The following is a 22790-nucleotide window of genomic DNA, read 5'->3' as shown; positions in this document are numbered from 1 at the left end:
CACTTATTCTACAATTGACCACATAATTGGAAGTAAAACACTCCTCAGCAAATGGCAAAGAATGGAAATCATAACAGTCTCTCAGACCACAGTACAATCATATTAGAACTCAGGATTAAGAAACTCATTCAAAACTGCACAACTACATGGAAACTAAAAAAGCTGCTCCTGAATGACCACTGGAGAAATAATGAAATGAAGGCAGAAATAAAGATGTTCATTGAAACCAATGAGAACTAAGACACAACATACCAGAATCTCTGGGACACATTTAAAGCAGTGTGTAGAGGGAAATTTATAGCACTAAATGCCCACATGAGAAATGAGGAAAGATCTAAAACTGACACCCTAACAACACAATTAAAAGAACTAGAGGAGCAAGATAAATGCAGAAGACAAGAAATAACTAAGATCAGAGCAGAACTGAAGGAGATGATAGACACAAGGAACTCTTCAAAAAAAAAAAATCAGTGAATCCAGGGGCTGTTTTTTTTTTGGAAAAGATCAACAAAATAGATAGGCTGCCCTAGCCAGACTAATAAAGAGGAAAAGAGAGAAGAATCAAATAGATGCAATAAAAAATAACAAAGGGGTTATCACCACCAATCCCACAGAAATACAAACTACCATCAGAGAATACTATAAACACCTCTCCGCAAATAAACCAGAAAATCTAAAAGAAATGGGTAAATTCCTGAACACTTACACTCTTTCAAGAGTAAAGAAGGGAGAAGTTGAATCCCTGAATAGACTAGTAACAAGGTCTGAAATTGAGGCAGCAATTAACAGCCTACCAACCAAAAAAAGTCCAGGACCAGATGGATTCACACTGAATTCTACCAGAGGTACAAAGATGAGCTGATACTATTCCTTCTGAAACTATTCCAAAGCATAGAAAAAGAGGAAATCCTCCCTAACTCATTTTATGAGGCCAACATCATCCTGTTACCAAAACCTGGCAGAGACACAACAAAAACAGAAAATTTCAGGCCAATATCCATGATGAACATTGATGCGAAAATCATCAATAAAATACTGGCAAACTGAATTGAACAGCACATTGAAAAGCTTATCCATCATGAGCAAGTGGGCTTCATCTCTGGGATGTACGACTGGTTCAACATATGCAAATCAATAAACGTAATCCATCACATAAACAGAACCAAAGACAAAAACCACATGATTTTTCTCAACAGAGACAGAGAAGGCCTTTTAGAAAATTCAGCAGCTCTTCATGCTAAAAACTCTCAAACTAGGTATTGATGGAATGCATCTCAAAATAAGAGCTATTTATGACAAACCCACAGCCAATATCATGCCAAATGGGCAAAAACTAGAAGCATTCTCTTTGAAAACTGGCACAAGACAAGGATGTCCTCTCTCACCACTCCTATTCAACATAGTATTTGAAGTTCCAGCCAGGGCAATCAGGCAAGAAAAATAAAGTGTATTCAGTTAGGAAAAGAGGAAGTCAGATTCTATTTGCAGGTGACATGATTATATATTTAGAAGACCCCTTTGTCTCAGCCCCAAATCTTCTTAGACTGACAGGCAACCTTAGCAAAGTCTCAGGATACAAAATCAGTGTGCAAAAATCACAAGCATTCCTATACACCAGTAACAGCAAACAGCCAAATCATGAGTTAACTCCCATTCACAACTGCTACAAAGAGAATAAAATACCTAGGAATACAACTGACAAGGGATGTGAAGGACCTCTTCAAGGAGAACTACAAACACTGCTTAAGGAAATGAGAGAGGACACAAAAAGATGGAAAAACATTCCATGCTCATGGCTAGGAAGAATCAATATCGTGAAAATGGCCATACTGCCCAATGTAATCTATATTTCATTGGGATGCCATTTCATTTCAAATGGAATGCCATTTCCATCAAGCTACCATTGAGTTTCTTCACAGAATTGGAAAAAACCACCTTAAATTTCTTTTGGAGCCAAATAAGAGGCAACATAGCCCAGACAATCCTGGGGAGCGGGGGAAGCTGGAGGCATCACACAGCCTGACTTAAAACTATACTACAAGGCTACAGTAATCAACACAGCATGGTCCTGGTACCAAAACAGAGATATAGACCAATGGAATGGCACAGAGGCCTCAGAAATAATGCCATACATCTATAACCATCTGATCTTTGACAAACTGGACAAAAACAAGCAAGGGGGAAATAATTCCCCATTTAGTAATCGGTGCTGGGAAAACTGGCTAGCCATATGAAGAAAGCTGAAACTGGATCCCTTCCTTACATCTTATACAAAAATTAACTCCACGTGGATTAATGATTTAAACATGAGACCTAACACCATAAAAACCCTAGAAGAAAACCTAGGCAATACAATTGAGGACACAGGCATGAGCAAGGACTTCATCACTAAAACACCAAAAGCAATGGCAACAAAAACCAAAATAGACAAATGGGATTTAGTTAAACTAAAGAGCTTCTGCACAGCAAAAGAAACTATCATTAGAGTGAACTGGCAACCAAGAGAATGGGAAAAATTTTTTGCAGTTTACACATCTGACAAAGGGCTAAGATCCAGAATCTATGAAGAACTCAATCAAATTTACAAGAAAAAAAACCACCCCATCAAAAAGTGGGCAAAGGATATGAACAGTTCTCAAAAGAAGATATTTATGCAGCCAAGAAACATGAAAAGCAGCTCATCATCACTGGTCATTAGAGAAATACAAATCAAAACCACACTGAGATACCATCTCACGCCAGTTAAATTGGCGATCATTAAAAAATCAGGAGACAACAGATGCTGGAGAGGATATGGAGAAATAGGAATGCTTTTACACTGCTGGTGGGAGTGTAAATTAGTTCAACCACTGTGGAAGACAGTGTGGCGATTCCTCAAGGATCTAGAACTAGAAATACCATTTGACCCAGCAATCCCATTACTCGGTATACACAAAAGGATTATAAATCATTCTATTATACAGACATGCATGTGTATGTTTACTGCGACACTGTTCACAACAGGAAAGTCTTGGAACCCACCCAAATATCCAACAGTGATAGACTGGATGGAGAAAATGTGGCACATATACACCATGGAATACTATGCAGCCATAAACAAGGGTAAGTGCATGTCCTTTGCAGGTACATGGATAAAGCTGGAAACCGTCATTCTCAGCAAACTGACAGAAGAACAGAAAACCAAACACCGCATGTTCTAACAGGTGGGAGTTCAACAGTGAGAACACATGGACACAGGGAGGGGAACAACACACACTGGGGCCTGTTGCGGGGTGAGGGTAAGGGGTTCAGGGTAGGGATAGCAGCGGGTGGGGGTCTATGGGAGGGATAGCATTAGGAGAAATACCTAATGTAAATGATGGAGTGATGGATGCAGCAAACCACGATGGTACATGTATACTATGTAACAAACCTACACGTTCTTCATATGTATCTCAGAACTTAAAGTATAATAAAAAACTGACATCTCAACTAAATTCAAAGGTGAAACATCATAGTAATGATCTCATACTGAATATAAACATCTATTTCAGTGTTACTCCAGACTGAACACAATGAAAGTGCTTGTGAAAATTACAAGTCTGCCACCTCTAATTCTTATATAATTAAGTTTATGTACACTTATGAAATAACCTGACATTTATTTTGTTGGTATGTCCTAATAAACACATATTCTCAAGACAGCAAAGGAAAAACCCTAGTCCAGAGCATTCTCTCTCCTTGAAGCCAATTAAGACACTGCCTCTATAGTGCCTTGAGATTCTGGGCTGCAGAAATGGTTGCTGGGGAACATACATGCCTTGGCAGAGCCAGAAACCACTGACTATAACATGTGTCTTCATATAAGATCTACTGTGAACAGGGATTCACCCCATTTCGTTTGGGCTCCATTCCATGAAGATATTAGTATAAATTACAAAGGAAAATACAAAACATTCCATACACAATTTATTGTATATAACTTGGTGTTTTCTTTTGCTGAATCATACAAATTCAAATGGGGATTCCTGAATAAATCTTTTAATTTACCTTTGGCAGAAACAACAGATTCCAAAACAAACTACTAGCATCTATTTGTTGCTTAAAAAAATTCTGTAGCATATTTTTCAAAAACAATAGTCTGAAACAAATGTGCTTTAACAGCTAACTGGTACTGATCTGATTAATATAGCTTATTTAAGAGAACTATTAAAGGACAGACTATACATGTATTTTTTAAAAAACAATTTTTGGTCATATGAATGATTCATGTTCAGATTTCAAAAATAGGAAATATCCTAAAGTGCATCATTTTATTTATAATCTCACTCCTTGAAATTATAGCAATCTGCAATGTAAACAGTAGAGCAAAGAATTCCAAACTGTATTTTTATGTACACTTAAACCTGCAAGATTTTGTACCTTCTTTGTGTGTGGATTAAAACCAGGGCACTTCCAGCACATAGCTCAAGCTTCCATATGATTAAGAGCAAACGTAAAGGCATTCTTTTTTCCCCATCCTTGACTTAACTTTCAGCTGACAGAGGAGAGCTGCCACCTCACTTTGGCCTGGAAAATGTTGCTGTAAAGCCCACTGGACCAGCCAGTTTCTCACAACCCTTTTTAAAAACTGAAACCTGGTCAGTGTAGTTTTACAACCTCTTTCTTTTCCTTAAAACAAACTTGTGCCCTTCAAGAAGGCAACTTTCAAAACATACAGGAGGGTGTCTGTGCTGTGTTCATCCCGTAACACCTGTCTTCAAAGGCGTAGCTCCTGAAGCACTTTCTCTGATCAGCCATGGGGGCCAGCAGATCCCTGGGCTCGGCCTGGTGAAGCGCCAAGGTGGACCCAGAACCCACTGTCCTCAGCACAGGTGCAGGAGTGAAAAAATAACAAATCATAAAGTGACATCAAGCACACTGAAGAGATGGATGATTCAGTGTTTTACATTCCCTGGTCCCTCCAAGATGTCTAATATAGACAGCTTTGTGACATAGTCTTTGACAAAATTATAATTGGCCACATGGCATGACATTTTTTTAATACATGATCTCGAAAATAGTGCGATTTAGATTCTGCCTTGGGCTGAGCTCTGAGGGCTACACATTTACCTGTCAGTTTGGGGATTTCAGTGCAGATTTTCTTTTTTAAAAAAAATAAAACTCTGTTAAGTACTCAGGAGGCTGAGAACACAGGCCCTTTCTCTCCCCTGATCCTTTATATGCAGCCTAGGACTTAAGCAAGCCCCTTTATGTTTGGCAAGTGCCACAACAAAACAGCCCCAGACAGGTTGCCATGAGCATGCTGGCCTGGCTTGGTGTTTGATGATAAAATCTGAGACTGCTAAGTGCAGTCAATGTTCAGGAAAGAATCTCCAGGCTCTTCCCCCATCACCTGGTTTTAAAGTTAGCATTCATACGGCTGCTGCTACAGTCTGTCCTCTGCAGATGACTCAGTCCTAGGCAGCAACCAAGATTCCTTGTCAGCTGAGGAAGTCCTGAAGAAACATCCTGAAGATGATGACTGCACTGCCACTGTGGGCAGATGCAGCTTCCATCTACCTGAGGGCTGAAGGGGAAATCCTTTCACACACGTGAGGAAGGTGCAGCTCTGTGGAAAGGTCACTAGAATGGCTGCGGCAGCAAATAGGGCTCCAATGCACGTTCACACTCAGCTGGGTCTGAGGAGAGCATGGCCCTCCACAGCAAGCTTGCTCTACAGAATAAAGTCCTGAGCTTGTTTTTAATCACAGTTAGACAAAGAATGGTCTCATGTTTCTCAGTTATCCAGGGAAGAACAGTGTATATTCTCTGTAGATGAGTGTCATCTAATGTAGTGTTTCGTATCTGCTAGTGTTAGGAAATCTCCACTATTTGGGGGGTTGTGTGTGCACACACACAGAAGTCTTGACTTTCCAATTATAAAATGCCTAAGTCAGGTCACACTGTCTTCTTCCAGCCAGTTTCTAAGGGAGGCAATGGAAACAGGAGCTGATGCCAATGGTCAAGAGGCAGAAGGGCCGCAAGCTTTGCAGGGCCAGCTCCAAGGCTGCCTTCCAGAACTGCTCTTTCCCAGGGAACTCTCACTGCAGCCCCAGTGTTCTGGCGGGGGTTGCCCCTCACATGGACTTGGAATCAGTGTCTCTCTTGCTGATGAGCACCTCCAGGAGCCTCAGTTTTGCCTTTATGTGCTTGTATTCACTGTATTCTTCAGCCATAGGAGTGCGGTCTTCCTTCTGGACATTTCTAATGGAAATAAAGGAAAAGGGGTCTGAGGGTCATTTTCTGTCTCTGTGAGATACTATTCCTCGGGCAAATTATCATTGTGTACAATTTTGCAGTTTATCAATGTGTAGAATCGGTGTTGCCAAGCAGCCCTTGGTCTCAAGACTGGAGCTGGATTTAAACAAGTAATGAAAATGTTTCCCCTAGAAGACATCATGTGACTGAGTTTTTAAATAGTTAATCTGGCATCTTGTATGACAAGAAGGCTAAGAAATGCAGAAATTCTCTGCTAAGTATGAATTCACATTGCATTCTCATACATCAAAATCTTTTATTCATGCTTAGTGTTATCTCATTCTTATATATTTCATCTTGTGAACTTTTAAATTTTTAATTAGCAACTGGTCCACCCACAACTTACAGGGTTTTTTTTTCCCCAAAAACAGATAATTAATACTCCTACTTATGATAAAACAGTCTTAGAATTCAGCAGCTGGATCACATAATACTATTATAATAAGCCTTTATAATTTACTGAGTAATTTTACATGCATAATATTTACATGCACAAGTATTCGAGAGCTTATAGGTCAAGCCCTGTGCTAAGTATTTTGTATCCATTATCTAATATAACCCTTACAACACCTTGATGAGATGGAGCCATTATCTGCACACTAAACATGATGAAACCAGCATAGGAAATCAGATAACTCACCCGCTCTTGGCCACCACGCAGTGCACTGCTGCTTTGTGCTTTATGGGAAATTGCACATGGCATACATCCAAACATAGGCTTCCTGCCTTTATTATTAAAGAGCAAATGTGGGCAAGGAGGCTAGCATGGGGCTTAATTTGTTCAATGAACTAAAAATCAACCAATCTATTCATACCCTGCCTTGTTCTAGGAAAGGATTCTAATATCTTAGCAGAGGGCAGGGTAAGGAACAGGTGCTCAGGAATCGGAGCATCTGGCACACGGGCCCTGCTGCACTCTGAGGGCCGTCATTCTCCTCAGACACGAATTCCTGGAACCAGAGCTTATCTCCTGAGTCCCTCATAGTTCTGACTTGTGATAATTAATGTCCACCATTGACATTTTCTAAAAACCTGGGCGGTTTACATAATTCTGTGTAGTTCCTCATGTATAAGATAATGTACATAATTAATCAAACCATTAATTCTGTTTTGTCTTTGGCTATTATTTTGGGAATTACTACTTAGATTTGCTTACCTATATTTTCTAAATACCTGTAATGGGTGGGAAATGAAAAGCAAATATTTAGGTATAAAAATGTATGAGACACAACCAAATCAGAGATCTAAAAGTAAATTCATACAATAATTGTTAAAATAAACTGAAATACAATATATTTTACATGACAATTTTTTTTTTTGAGACAGAATTTCACTCTTGTTGCCCAGGCTCACTGCAACCTCCAACTCCCAGGTTCAAGTGATTCTCCTGCCTCAGCCTCCTGAGTAGCTAGGATTACAGGCATACACCACCATGCCTGGCTAATTGTTGTATTTTTAGTAGAGACAGGGTTTCTTCATGTTCGTCAGGCTGGTCTCGAGCTCCTGAACTCAGGTGATCAGCCCACCTTGGCCTTCTAAAGTGCTGGGATTATAAGCGTGAGCCAACCTGCCCAGCCAACGAAGTTAATTTTTATGGTGCTTTTATTTCTCCAAATTTTCAAAAAGTATAAAAGAGGCCTTGAGAAACTATACTTACACAGCTTCAGTAATCTGGGTTAAAACCAATCTAAAAATGATAAAACCTAACTCCAGTGTAAGAGATGCAAACCTATCCCTAGTCCTCTCCTTGGGCTCCTGCTGTGACTTTTGGTAAGACGTTTTGTGTGCTGTTGCTCGTAAACATAAAAGGCTACTTCTGAACGTAACGTTGAGGATGATTAAATTATGCCTTGAAACTCACTGGTGAGAGAAAGCCCATCAACCAGGTAGACGTACTGCTTTTCATATATGCTTTTCATTTAAACTTAGCAACTATCACCTTCATTTTTCAAATGAGTTTGAAAATCAGTAATACTTAGGTCCCTCTTTCCTTGTTTCTCTAGTTCCTTTTATTCAGAGATAAGATCTCACTCTGTTGCCCAGGGTAGAGGGCAGTGGTGGATCACAGCTCCCTGCAGCCTCAAACTCTTGGGTTCAAGCAATCCTCCTGCCTTAGCCTGCCAAGTAGCTAGAGCTACAGGTGTGCCACCACAGCCACTTGGCTAAACTCTAGTTTCTTAAGAAAAAAGCCTTGGTGCCACCAGCTGGAAACACAGCTTCCTGCTGCTCATTGCAGACAAGAATCTGATGGGACCGGTTCATTTCATAAATGTCAGCTGAATCTGAATTAGTCTTTGGATAACTGCCATTATTCAAAGAGCATTTCTTCTGGGAGATCCACACAAATCCCATCATCTCATAGTCAATCTCTAAGGGTCCCTGGGCACACACCCAAGGACTAGGTTAAGGGAGGATGCTGAAGACATTCCACAGATCTGACAGGAAAACAAGAGGGATGGGTGTGTGGTAAGGTGGTGGGGAAGGGAGGGCCAGGGAAGACAGGCAGTACCTTCCATTCTGTCTGAAAAAGTTGTCTTCAAAATCCCGAAGTTTCTTTCGAATCCTTTTCTTTTCTTCTTTCATTTCCTGGAGGTGTTCCAGGAGTTCAGGTCTAAGAGAGAAGACGCATTGCAAGGAAATTAATTGAAATTTGAGTTGTTGTAAATGTAATGAATGTGCAACTCAACAGGAGCTGTACAGAAAGGAGAGGCAAGTAAATGCAGACACTGCTGGGGCACTGGGGGGTCTGGAAGTGGATGTTATTCCATTTCCTGAAAGCCAAACATGCTGGCAACAGATCCAGCTTCTGGGGGTTCCTGCTATTTAGGAATTCTTAGGCCTTTTAAAATCCCACAGCACTTTGTCATATTTTTCTTTGAAAGAAAGAGATGACATCTGTGCCCAGTGTATATTAAGTGATGGGCTGTGATGTACAGAACCACACAATGCCGTTTATAGAGAGAACTTCTGGTTAAGTAAGACTCAAAAGTTCCCTCAAATAACACGGGCTGAAGCACATGCTAATTTTTTAAGAATCACTGTTTTATCCAGATACACCCCAGGTAGTCACTTGTATTTTATCAGCTACTTTATGTAGATACACTGGCTAAAATAATATTTAAGAAAGCTATTTTTAACAAAACATTTCACCACTACCACCAAAATGACATACATTGAAGCAGCATGGAGATTTGAAAGCCCTGTGTCCTGGCTGCATTTTGATGGTATTTTATCATCCATTGGGGAAATAAACCCATCAGCATCATCTTCGAATTGGTCCAGAAGGCATCGTGCACTGAAATCCGTTTTCAGAGTGACCATGAAGTCTGGCTTCGTGTTGCTGTCGTCTTCTGACCCTTCCTCTTCTTCCTGAAGATAAACAGCAACCCCGATAAAAATCTCGTCACTTTTTGGAGCATACTTTCATCGCAAGTATCACTTAACAATCATTTAATTATCCGGACACCATCTAGTTCCTTCTGTATTTACAGTTAGCAATATGTACATTACAGATACATTATTTAATATCTGTATATACACAATAACACAACACAGACACTCGATACAGAAAACTACTGGAAAACTATTTTAAAATGAGTGTACAGCGTGATTAATATGTTGTCAGGGCGGGGATAGGAAGGAACAAGCATCATAATTTATAACCTAAATGAGATGAGCCAAAAGGATCCAAAAATTTCCAGCTGACAGTACAAAATTCATCACCAGTAACCAGTGCTTTAAAGGATTCTACTACTTGTGTATCTCAGAAGATTTTTTTAAAAATCAGTCTGAACATTTTCTGAAATCAAACAATACAACCTTTCTATTAAAGAATTGGGATTAGAAAATATTTTAGGGTTGCTTAATGCACAAAATTTGAGGGAGTTTTTAAGAAGACTGAAACATTATATTCTCATGACTGAAACAAGAAAACTGATGCTTTTCCAAGGAAACTCCAAGGGCCACATTTGTATTTTTCAGCATACAAGATTCTAAGGAAAGTATGATATTCTCTGTACTGATAATACAAATAGAATAATAAAGCCAAATTAGCATTCTTAGTGCCAATTTAAGGCTATGTAAGCCTAAGGAAGAAATAATATCAGAGTTCGAAAGATTCCAAAAGAAGTGATTTACTGCCAAAAGGTAGTCAGACCACAGAGAATATCTCACTATCTTAAAAAATTTAAAAATTGGTTCAGAATACACCTACATGAACAGCAGTATGCATAGCATCAATGATTACAGGTAAACCAAATGGCTTCCATGCCAGTACAGGAAAAAATATCTTAGGAGGCAGCAGCAGTTCCTGCTGGAGGGCAAAGTACAAGTTTGCAAATGGTTCATGGTGAATTTTGGTATGCTTAATAATGGTGCCTCTGAAGAGAAAGACTGTGAAGAAACAAGCAACCAAACAAAGCAAAACAAACAAGGACTATCGTGTAACTGATGAAAGCATTGCTATGAAAATAAAATTGGGAAAAGTGAAGTGGCTTTTCCAGGTTGTCTCAGCTGTGACTTCAGATCTTGAGTCTCTTTGCTTGGTCCATAGAAGTGAATGCCTCAGTAATACATTTTTCATTTTAAATTGTTAAAATATTTTTAAAATTACAAAGTAAAATTGACTTTTTAAATAAGTTTCTTTTTGTTTTAGTAAGGGTAATAACTTTTCCCATGGATATAGTTTGGATAAAAATAGAGATAATGTATGTGAGGTACCTCATAAGGCACACCTGGGACATGGCTGTGGCCATCACTTTTCTGCTCCCCCTCCTCCTGCCCCTCCCCTGGATAAGGAAGACAGTTCAGAAGCACCATCAGGTAACTCAGTGGAGGCAGGAGTTGGGGCCTCTTTACTGCTGTCCCCAGAGCTTGGCAAATGCGTGCATATGGCCAATAAATGGCTGTTAAGCAGTCTGGTAATTCGGTTTGAAAAGAAAACTACAAAAAACTACTATTAGAAGAGCATAAACACCTGGACAGCGAACAAAGTCACAAATAAGAACTTAACGACCTTTAATGAAATCAGGTGTCTAGGTCTGATCAATTATATCCCAAAGTTCTGAGAGAACTTAAAAATGTGGAAAGTGTGCCTTGCACATAGTGAGCACTCAATATTTTTTGAGATAAATGTGACAAAATTACTCTCAGTAGCCTTTGAAAATCACGAGGAAAAACAGCACAATAGATTTTCAAATAAGACAATCATTTTAAGTGTTGTGGATACTGGGTAGATTCTAGAAGGAATTAATACATAATTTATAAGCAATTGGGAAATCAGTGGTCAACTGATGAGTCTGGTTCCTTAAAAATGAGTCATGAAAGTGAACCATTTTTCCTTTTTTGATAGATTGATGTAGTATTTGGATTTCAGTGTACAACCAGGTAAGCAGACCCTAAAAAAGGAAAGCTGGCTGCCCGTTTTCTGCTGAGTAATGACTGAAGGGTGGTGTGAACCTGAAGGGCAGTCTCCAGCAGCCCCTTTACCTCACTCTGCCTTACTCAGTATCTGAGTCACTTGGACAAAGGAAAAGCATATTCTCTCAAAATGTATAGATAATATGAAGCGAGTAGGGATATCTGATATGTTGGAATATAAAAGCTAGATTTAGTCTATCTCATACAGCGGAAATAAAAGTATAAGATGTAACAAATTGGAAAAATTCAAGGTCCTATAATTAGGTTAGGAAAAAGAAAAGCTGGACATACCAGTGGCAGTGCACAAGTATACAGCAAAGTATGAGTCAACTATGTGCCAGGGCCATGAGCAGTGGTTCAATGGGGGTGATATGTCCTCTCAGGGACATCCGGCAACGTCTGGAAACATTTTTGGCTGTCACAACTGGGGAAGGGGTGGTGGCAGCATACTACTGGCCTCTAGTGGATAGAGGCCAGGGACTCTGGTAAGCATCTCACAAAGCACAGGGCAGTGCTGCACAACAGTTACCCGGCCCCAAATGTCAGCAGTGCTGAGGTTGAGATACCTTATCCTCAGAAAGGCCAACATGAATTCCCAATACCTTGACAGTTGTATAGGCAAGAAATTGGAGGCATGAAAGGGCCTCAGCCATCTGATCAATGTAAGGACTAGTGTTTGGTCTACTGTCCTGGTAAAACCATATCCAGATTAATGTCCAGTCCTGGGCATCTGTCACCAGGCTGGAGTGCAGTGGTGCAATCTCAACTCACTGCAACCTCCACCTCCTGGGTTCAAGTGATTCTTCCGCCTCAGCCTCCCAAGTAGCTGGGACCACAGGCACGTGCCACCATGCCCGGCTAAGTTTTTTGTATTTTTAGTAGTGATGGGGTTTCACCGTGTTGGCCAGGATGGTCTCAAGCTCTTGACCTTGTGATCCACCCGCCGCCTCGGCCTCCCATTGTGCTGGGATTACAGGCATGAGCCACTGCACCCAGCCTGGGCATCAGTTTTAACAGCAACACTGATATACCGGTGTGTGTGTGCACAGCAGAGCTCGGAGACCACTGAAAGGTCTGGGACCCGCATCACATAAGGAAGAGTAGGAGCAACTTGGATAACAGATTTTCACAGGGTATGGGTAAGAGTGGGTAGGGGAGGTGACTGTAAATTCAGGGAATAAGCAGTATGTTTATTTCATGTTGCTCCAGAGGGAAAACTAAGCCTAGGGTATAGAATGTAATTGATAATAATTATGAAGAATATAATTTCAACTGTTTTCATTAACTTTTTGTATTTATCAAACCTATACATTTAAAATTACATATTATGTAGTTAACAAGGATAATTATAAAACCAATAGTATAAGTTGTTAGGTATTATTAATATTCATGTAGTGAAGGACCTAACTCCTCCTACTGCTGTAGACTTTTCGAGCTTGAGGATGGAATCTCTCTGTAGTGACAACTTTTAGAGGGGATTCTTATGTGGGCTAGGAGAACTGACTAGATGATCTCTAGGTTTCTTTAGGTTGGAAAATCTAGACCTTCAGAACTTGAGCTGGCTCTAGTTCTTATATAGCTGGTTCCCTCCCAAAAGTATTTAAAACCAGGGATGAGTTTTGGAGAAACCACTTAGATACAATCTTATCTTCACACCCACCAAATTCTAAATTGTATCAGAATTGCCAAGAATGAGTACATTCCAGATAATTCCAATAGGCCTGGCCAACAGGAACAAAATGAACCAAAAGACAGCACTGTTTACAAAAGCAAGGTAGTCATTGCAAAATTATCTTAAATTTTGACCATGATGTGGGCCAGGAGATAAACCACAGCCAAAGTATACTTGTGGAAAAAAAAACCAAATTAAGATAAAGGATAAGAATGGGATAAATGTCCTTTTTAAAAAGGGCATCATTAGGTTATCTTCAATTCATCTAGTGAGACCATTATTAACTGTTTATATTCTGGATGTGTTCGAGAACACATTTTTATCTAGTAACGGTTCTATTGCATGCTGCTAAGAGAAACATGCTAATTTTCATGCACCCAATTACCCAAATTTCTCCAATTACTGTGGTTTAATTCTTCTTGGGTGACATTACCAGCCAGACAAAATTTGTCTTCATTAACATCAAGTGTATTGTTAAGAAAATAGCTGTAATTTTTAAAGACAAAATATAGTATATTGGTCCAAATTTCTAGTGCCGTGTTTAGAGCAATTTCATAAAACAAGTTATAGCTAATATAGTGAGTACAGTCATTGCCTGACACCATAAAATCAGGCACATGAAGTATTAAGATCCATAAAAGGCAAGAAAAGGAATACATAGAAGACTTTATAGCTTATGGTTCCTTACCTCAGACAAGAAAATGGAGAAGTTCTCAATTGGTTTCCCTCAGTAAACGAGAGGCCCCTATATACTGAAATAATCATTCCTAACTACAGAACATAAGTGACCACCCCAGGCTTGGAACTGTCACAGAAATATGATAAGTGAAACTCTTAAAACTCACTTCTGCTCCAGGCTTAACTCTTGCTTTGGAGTTAAACGACTGTTAGAAAAGCAATAATTGATTTTTAAAAAATGATTGCCTTTGATTTTTCGTCTCTTGAGTTCTGTATAAGGCAGTATAGTCTGTTCAGTTGTCTAGAAATAAAAACATGAAAGAGGCCGTTCCTAGTACAGGCCAATCAGGGTCCCATAGAGACACACTAATCTATGGGCCAGATTACATCTCCCATTCTAGCAAAAGCAGCCACTAATGACAAGGATTATCCATCATTATTACTGGAAAAAAAATCAGGACATATGTTCTGGAGGCTCTCAGTCATTCACAGCATCTCATTCGTAGATTAATAGCAGATTTTAAAATTAGTCCTGGGGACTAAATGTGTTGTGGGAAAGTCAAGAAGGAAGAGCGGGAAATATCGTACCAGCAGATCTGTCAAAGACGAAGATATCTGTAGATTTACAGTTTTTCACTGTTACATATGTTTATACATATTTCCTTTGTTAATTTTGGTTTTTCTATAAACAGTATATGAGATTTTTTTAAAGTTGGTCTACTGAACTAATTTAAGATTTTGGAATACAGAAAATCCATTCCCCAAATACAGAAAACAAAACCAAACGAAAAGCATTGTGGACAACCAAACCAAAAACATAATAATCCCTGAAAGCAAAGTAAAAACAATACAAACAACAAACAATGCAAACAAAAGAGAGGGGAAATAAAATGAAACTAGAGAAATCAGAACTCTTTAGAGGGAGCTGTTCAAAGCTGGTTATATGCGGCTACTGATTTTTAGGGAATGCTACAAGAAGCCATCACCAAAAGACCCGATCACACCCCCTTTCCATTCACCGGACGGAGGGGAGGAGGGAACTGGTGCGGGTTTAGCAATGGGTTAGCAGCTGGGGTCTTCACCTTTATCTCCTTGAAGAAGGAAGCAGTTTCACCCTCGATAATTGGCTGCAGCAAAGGGCTTCTCCGCTTGCTGGAGGGGGAACCCTGTGACAGGTGTTAACAAGTAGGTTACATTCTGAACCCCTTTCCCGTTCCCTCCAGCTCTCGGCCTCCTTTGACCTCACCAGTATTTATTAACTTTTAACTCTGCATTCTTACCCCTCCCTGCCAAACACTCCCAGGAAAACCTGAAACAACAAAAGTTCTTTTTTCCAAGTTGTTGCTTCCCTTCAGCGCCCACACACATAATCAAGGAGGATGCAGTATAGCAAGAACAGCACAGGAGTATATCTGCAGACACTCAGAAAAAACCCGAGGAGAAACACCTGCCTCCCACCGCTGCCCCTGCCAATCACAGGAACTACAAGAACACTTCGGCTGTAGTCAGCTAAGGAGAACCACTTAACTCAGAAAGCAATACAAACGGGAGCTGACTTTTCTGTTGCATGTTCATCCTACTTAGGAGCACTATGGGTTTCTGCCTGGAGAATGAAAAAAACTCCTTAGATCTAATTGTTTTATTTGTCAGTTTAGGACATTTCCTCCAGAATACACTAAAGAGTGGCTTTCTTCATATACACCTGGTCTGAGATCTCTGAACCCTCCTTTCTTCATTAAATTAAATACATTGTTAAAAGAAACAGACAATAAATATCCTAGGCCTAGAAATAAGAAGGCATTTAAGGCTGGGCCAGACAGGAGCAGCAGCTAAAATGCATATGTATTGCAATGGCAACAGCACGGTGAGTTTGTGTTTGCTTATTAAAGAGCCTAAAAGCCAGCAGAGATGACTGTGCTGAAACAGAGGCAAATGTTTTCCCAAGAGATGGACAGGAGATGAACACCCCACTCATACATAAGCTGGGGGTGGAAACGCTGAGGCTGGGATGAGGGATGGGAGCAGGCGGCCTGGCCCTGAAGACTTTCCTGTTGTTGAAGGCAAGCTGCTGCTCTCTACTCTTGACAAAATCAAAATCCAGGAGCCAAAAGCAGCAAAGTCCAGGGATGGTGGCCACTGACAGCACCTTCAGTTAGTATCCTCCTTTCCTACACCTCGCCACATCCTCCACGAAGAAGGGCCTCTTTCTTGAGTTTCTCAGGGGATTTTTGCCCTGGACACAATTCCCAAGGGAGTCATCCCTCTGTGGGATGAAAGGGACTATGAACAGAGGGCCTTGGGACCAGAGCGGCACTCTTTTTACTGAAGAGGCCTGGAGAAAGTGCAGCCCTGTCCCCTTGGTGCTCTGTCTCTGGCCAAGCATGTAGGATGGAGGTACGTGCCTTTTGAGCAAAGCATGTCCTCCAAAAGGAAAAAATAAATCCCATCAGTTTCAGATTGCCCATTTTTGATAAATGTAGCCTCAGGGGTCTTTGATAAAGTCTTCATTCCTCAAGCTTGTGGGTCATGGATAGTAAAGGCTGATTCAGCAATGAAAGCCTATTCTTTAATGAGAAAGCAGGTTAGGGCCCTACTCATATATCCAGGGCCCAGTCAAGCAGACAGGTGTTGTACCAGCCACAGGAAGGTATTCTACTCACAATGATGGGTATGGTGTTAGCTCGGGACAGGATCTGTTTGACCAGCCGGTACCTGTCATATAGTGGCTTCATCACCTGACGTTCGTTCTTTGTTACCTGAAAGGCAGGAATGAGAGCGGTGAGAAGCCTGCTGCTGGGAGTCACTACCAGCTGTCTAAGCATGCTCTGGGCCTTTGTAATTCTAGAGAAATTGCAGATGATGCAATGTAGTCTTAACACCATCACAACATTTATTTAAACTGATAATATTACTTATTCAAGAAACATTTAGATTACCTACTTCAACTGCAGACCAGAGAAGTCACTCTATTGTAGTATTCCTTTTTCTAAATCAAAACTAGGATCATTCTTAGGTTCCTGCTTAAAACTCTTCAAGGTTCAGAGTTCCTAGATGACCATATTCTGGGTCCAGGGAAAGTGAAAGCATATATTCGCTATAAGATATATCATGTAGGTCAGGATTACAGGTGGCTCATGCCTGTAATCCCAGCATTTTGGGAGGCTGAGGTGGGCAGATCACCTGATATTAGGAGTTCGAGACCAGCCTGGCCAACATAGTGAAACCCATCTCTACTAAAAAAAAAAAAAAAAAAAAAAAAAAAATTAGCCTGGCATGGTGGCAGGCATCTATAGTCCCAGCTATGCAGGAGGCTGAGGTAGAGAATCACTTGAACCCAGGAGGCGGAAGTTGCAGTGAGCTGAGATTGCACCACCGCACTCCATAGCCTGGGCAACAGAGCGAGACTGTCAAGGAAAAAAAAAGACTTATCATGTAGTTCTGTAATCTGTTTGTCTTTCTCTTCTATGAAATTATGTTTCTAAGAACAAGATTCTGGCAAACAGTAGGTATTCAAGGAAGATTTGATGAAAAATACATGAACTGATTCATCTGTGTATCCTTAAAATCTGGCACAGGGCTAAAAAATGTTTAAAGGACTGATTCTCCAGGCAGTGGGGGAGGACTCATACCCAACTCCCTGGTATAGTACTGGAAGCTCCTCATGCTCTACCTGCTGTTTCTCCTCCCCGTTATCCCTCAAGCTCCAGAAATAAACCAGGTTGTCGCAACACTTTTGTCTAATGCCCTCTGCCCTGCAATGGCTTCCTCTTTGCTCTTCTGTTTGTCGAATTCCAAATCAAGAGCCACTTCCCTGTGCAGTCTTCTTCCAACATCCCCCATTCTAGGAGATTCACCCATTCTCTCCTTTGTCAACACTCTGCCCCTTGCATACCCTGCAATTTCATAAATGCTTTTACGCTCTACTGTAGCGATATGTTGACACGTGTCTCCTTGAGACTGTAGCCCCTTGAGAGCAGTTTCTTTTTTGTATCCCTAGTAACTATTTCAGTGCCTGACATCATGGAAATACTCCATAAATATCAGTCAAATGAGTGAATAAATATTTCAAACATAAATAGGTGTGCCTGATTCACAGATGCAGTCCCACTGGTTACTTAAATGGGGAATGACAGAATGAGATGAAGTATCTTTGTTTCAAGTTAGCTGTTTGTCTCCTGCATTCTCTTACTATTTCACACATAATAAGGCAAGAGTTTTAGAGGTAAGGAAGGCAAGTAGCATTAGCTTTGACAATTTCTCTTACAGATTATTTTGAGCCTTCAGCTTCAAAGATGACTCTGGATTATGCAGAAATGGATTGCCCTTTGTTGCCCTTTGTATTTTCCTTTCTCAAAGCAATAAACAGAAAGTGTGCTTTGGATAAACAAGAATAATAGCCTTTTATTTCTTGCTCTTCTGTTATCAGTTAACTAAAGGGCAACTGGTATTTTCCTGCTTCTACTATCTACTATACCATGAGGAGTTTTATAATTTTATAAACCATGACTTTCGAAACTAGAAGGAACTCAAATTATTTTACAGAAAAAGACTCAGGCTCAAACCACAGGTGACTCTTCTACACACCTACCACACAGCTGAAATGAAAAGACTGTGTCCAGTGCTGGCAAGGTTGTTGAACATCTGGAACTCTCCTTTACTGCTAGTAAGAGTGAAACACTTTGGAAAACTATCTGGCAGTACCTACTAAAGCTGAACTTACTATCCATCAATTCCACTCTTAAGTATATGCCAAACAAAGGTGGCCTTAAGTTCGTCAAAAGGCATCTGTAAGAATGTTCACGGCGGTACCATAATCCCAAACTGGAAACTGCCCATATGCCCATCAATGGTAGAATAAACAAAGTATGTTCCCCAAATTGAATACTACCCAGCAATGAGAATGAATGAACCACAGCTATATGCAACATTGTAGATTAATCTCACAAGGATAAAGCCGAGTCAGTTATGCCAGACACAAAACATACTGTCAGATTCCACTTATATAAAGGACAAAAATAAGAAAAATCCACAGAGTTGGATGATAGTGGTTTTCCTCTGTGGAACCTTGAGTCATGGTACTGACTGGAAGGGAACATGAGCAAGGACTTTGGAGGATCGGCAACATCTTGTTTCTTGTTCTGGGTGCTGGTTACCTGGGTGTGTTTACTTTGTGAAATTTCATCAAGACATATGTTTACAATTTGGGCTCTTTTCTGTATTTATGTTATATGGGTTAAGCATCCCAAATCTGAAAATCCAAAATCTGAAACTTTTTGAGCACTGACATGATACCAAAACGAAATGTTCATTGGAACATTCTGAATTTCAGATTTTTGGATTTGGGATGCTCAATTAGTATAATGCAAATATTCTACAATCTGAAAAAATCCAAAATCCGAAACACTTCTGGTCTCAAGCATTTTATATAAGGGATACTCAACCGGTACTTCAACAACAGTGCAACGATAGCCACAAATGAGTATAAGGAACAGAAATGAAATGATTTGTACAATGTCATATGTAAAATGACAGAATTTAGGACTGGGACACATGCAATAATTTTATAAACACAAGATATATAATATGCTGCAGATGAGACTAAGGTACCTCCTAATACACATGCTGAAATAGAGTGTGCAAGATAAACAATAAGACAGTTGAGGAACCAAAGGCATACAAAAATAGAAACAGGAAGCAGCCAGCATCCCGACTGCGAACAAGCATCCATTACTAGTTATTTGGCAGCAACATCTTTGGACTATAGCAGAAGACTTAGCAGGTAAAACCAACCAGCTCTGACATATTTGACAGAAACCAAATCTCCTTTCTTAATCTTGTTCAAAAACAAAAGTTTTCTACTTGGAGTAGATGAGGAAGATCACTGGCTTAATTCTTTGGCTCATGACATTGATATCTAGATTTTCTACAAATTGCTCATGTTTTCAATTAGTGACCCCCAGGAACTAATCATCTGTGGGTGACCTGATAAAATCCAGTGTTTTTTTGACTATAGAGAGTTAAAACTCATGATTCTACCAAACCACTGTCATTTAACAGAAGCACCAAAAATACTGAAGACCTTTAAGTCTGTGGTAAGATAAAGGTAAGAACAACTACTTTTTATCATAATCATTTTCATGATATATATTTAAAGCCAAAGGCTCAGTAATACTAAAAATTACTGCAACTTTTAACCATCATAATAGTGATCAGTGCTTGGCTTGTGAGTACAGTCAAAATTTAACCAATAGCATATGAACAAAGCAGGACCTTGGTTGAACTGGCAAAAAAGAGCTATTAAATTGACCACAGGAATACTTTTTTCAACTTGACATCTCTATTCTTCACTCATCAGCTGCTCAGAGATTCTGCTGCCCACCAAGAACAGGGCTCTGAATGAGCTACTGACCTCTTCACCTCAGTTTCCTGAATGGTAAATTGCAGAATTCAAATTAGAAAATCTGTATGCCTCCTAATTGCTTGGAAATGACTTTGGGCCAGGCATGTAGTATATTATCTCTTCAAAGTACTTTGACTCCTTTGGCTCCAAACTTTATTTAAAGTGATACTGCTGAATGGTATTCCAATATGTGGAACTAGGGTTATCATTAAGATGCATTTTTGCACGCAAGTCAAAAAACATAAATATCTAGATGTGAAGATCTAAAGGGAGAAGGCAGCACTTCCACTCTGTCTTTCCTTAGGATTCAAAGAAATTGTCATTTACTGATCTCTTACTACCCTACTTGGTTGCCCCGTAAGTTTCAGGTATTTCAAAACATAAAGGGAATGCTAGCTGATAATTATCCACATTTAATTAATGGCAAGTCTTGAACAGAAATCATAATGCCTTGATTAGGCAGCTGGTCTGTCTTTATCTTTTGTGATGGTTTTGGTCTTAGCCTCAAGTAAAACTTCCCTACTGAACATCAGTTTAGTTGCTGTTACCTGGTCAAAACCACAAAGCTGAAAGGTAAAATGATGGACATATTTACTTTGAAGATAAAGAAAAATTAGAACTATGAAATATTAATAGCTAGTAAAGTCTTATTTTTTAGGTGATAAAATTAAGTACCAGAGAGGGTAATAATTTGCTCAAGGCCACAGAGCTGGGTCAAGATCGCAGGTTTATGGACTTTCAGAGTTCAGTTTTCTTTCACAAATAAGAAGTAGGATCTTTAACTGTGATGATGTTTGGACTTGGGATGCTCAATCAATAGCGCATCAATACAGCATAATCAATACAGCTCAGTCAATACAGAAGAGATGTAGCATTATTCTCTAATAGGATTTGGCTAAGTTGTCTTCATAATAGAGAATTCTGCCTTCCAAGCGGAGAATTTGCCTATATTGAATGTACAAAAATCTGTGCTATGAACAGTGTCATAGAAGCACAATTTGTGAAAAATTATGTCACAGACAAGAAACTATGCAGCCTCAAACTCTCCTTAATAAAACAAGAAGTAGTTTGAGTTTGTATGTGAGGGGTATACCTCTGAATCATCAAACTGCTAGAAGGAGAAGACAAAATGAGATGGATTCTTGTAACTGTTGCATTCTCGGCCCATTAATTTGAAAAATGTCAACTCTCTTTTGTTATCACGTAATCATAGAAGGCTGTCTGTATAAAGATCAGAAAATCCAAAACAGCAGTTAACCAAAGGAGACTATAAATACCTTCAGAATTTGCATTTAAATTTGAACATGGCTGTGTTTAGGGTCCTCAAGGTTTAAAAATACAAGACTAAAATACTCCATTGAGGAAGAACCAGAAGCTCTGATCAGGTAACCCATTCTCTCCTATGTTTATTGTCAAATAGTGGAAACACAGACAGTAATACAGTGACATGAAGTTATTTATGGCACTTCTGTGACATGGTCATTTGATGAGAAGATTCTTAAATATTGAAAAGGACCCACTTTAATAATAATAGGAAATTATATGCCTGTATATAAATGAGTTTTTGTTTTTACATATGTGCCAGTCTGCAGAGTGCCCTGATACAGCAAACAGCTTTGCTAAAAATGTACAGAAGCAGCTGATTATTGTTTTGGCCTGAGATTTTGGTAGTTAGTGCCCTTTCAAGTCAGTATCTGTAGACTCAGCAAAAAATCATTGAATTCTAAGCACCTGCTTTTCTAAAAAATTGGGGATTGGAACAACAGTTTAACTCTGGAAGTACATGTATTTTCTTCTAAGAAGGGTGTTATCCGCATGGTAGTTACTCTCCAGGGTCCATGATAACACCACAAATCTAAGAAGTAAAAGTTTATTCTCTGATTGTTTTTGAACTGGCCAGATATCAAATGAACTCTGCTTTTTCTGAGGAGGTTGGGGCATTGTGTTCCAAAGAGAGGCAGAGAGTTTGGCCCTAGACCAGAAATGAATGACACTCAAATTTCCTAGAGCATTTATTCCTCACTCTATGAGATGCTAGAATTCAGACCCACCTGAAAGAGTGATGAAAGACCAGAGAATAATAAGGCAGGGCCAGGAATAATAGTTCATATTCTTAATGATAAGAGGGCTATGAAATGCACATTCTTTCACCTAATTTAACCATTTAATCAGAAGGAGGCCACAGAAAGCAGAGCATGTAATTGTAACAGAAGTGAAAATTATCATCAACTGTGCAAAGCCAGTAAAAGCCACCCCACCCCACTTACTCTGTGGCAGACATCATACAAGTAAATATATACAGATAAACATCTGTGTGTGTTCTGTAACATCATTTAATATCCT

General features: G+C 39.6%; 1 protein-coding gene across 31 annotated transcripts in view; it reads right to left on the bottom strand.

Annotated features, from left to right (window-relative positions):
• Positions 1 to 3935: 3935 nt before the first annotated feature.
• Positions 3936 to 22790, bottom strand: part of FAM13A (family with sequence similarity 13 member A) — a 425230-nt gene continuing 406375 nt past the window's right edge. For 26 of the 31 annotated variants that reach the window (XM_078366841.1, XM_078366843.1, XM_078366849.1 and 23 more), the window contains 5 exons: positions 16708 to 16803; positions 15130 to 15213; positions 9452 to 9648; positions 8789 to 8890; positions 3936 to 6225 (listed from right to left, as the gene is read on the bottom strand). In XM_078366841.1, the coding sequence (XP_078222967.1) occupies positions 6099 to 6225; positions 8789 to 8890; positions 9452 to 9648; positions 15130 to 15213; positions 16708 to 16803 (606 nt within the window). In that variant the 3' untranslated portion in view covers positions 3936 to 6098. The remainder of the gene's footprint in view (positions 6226 to 8788; positions 8891 to 9451; positions 9649 to 15129; positions 15214 to 16707; positions 16804 to 22790) is intronic. The other 5 variants (XM_008992987.5, XM_078366845.1, XM_078366856.1 and 2 more) reach the window with 1 other exon arrangement.

Source organism: Callithrix jacchus, chromosome 3, assembly GCF_049354715.1.
Source record: "Callithrix jacchus isolate 240 chromosome 3, calJac240_pri, whole genome shotgun sequence".
In the NCBI taxonomy this organism is placed as follows: Eukaryota; Metazoa; Chordata; class Mammalia; order Primates; family Cebidae; genus Callithrix; species Callithrix jacchus.
Note: the sequence above shows the minus strand (reverse complement) of the source record. Positions and strands in the feature narration are given on the sequence as shown.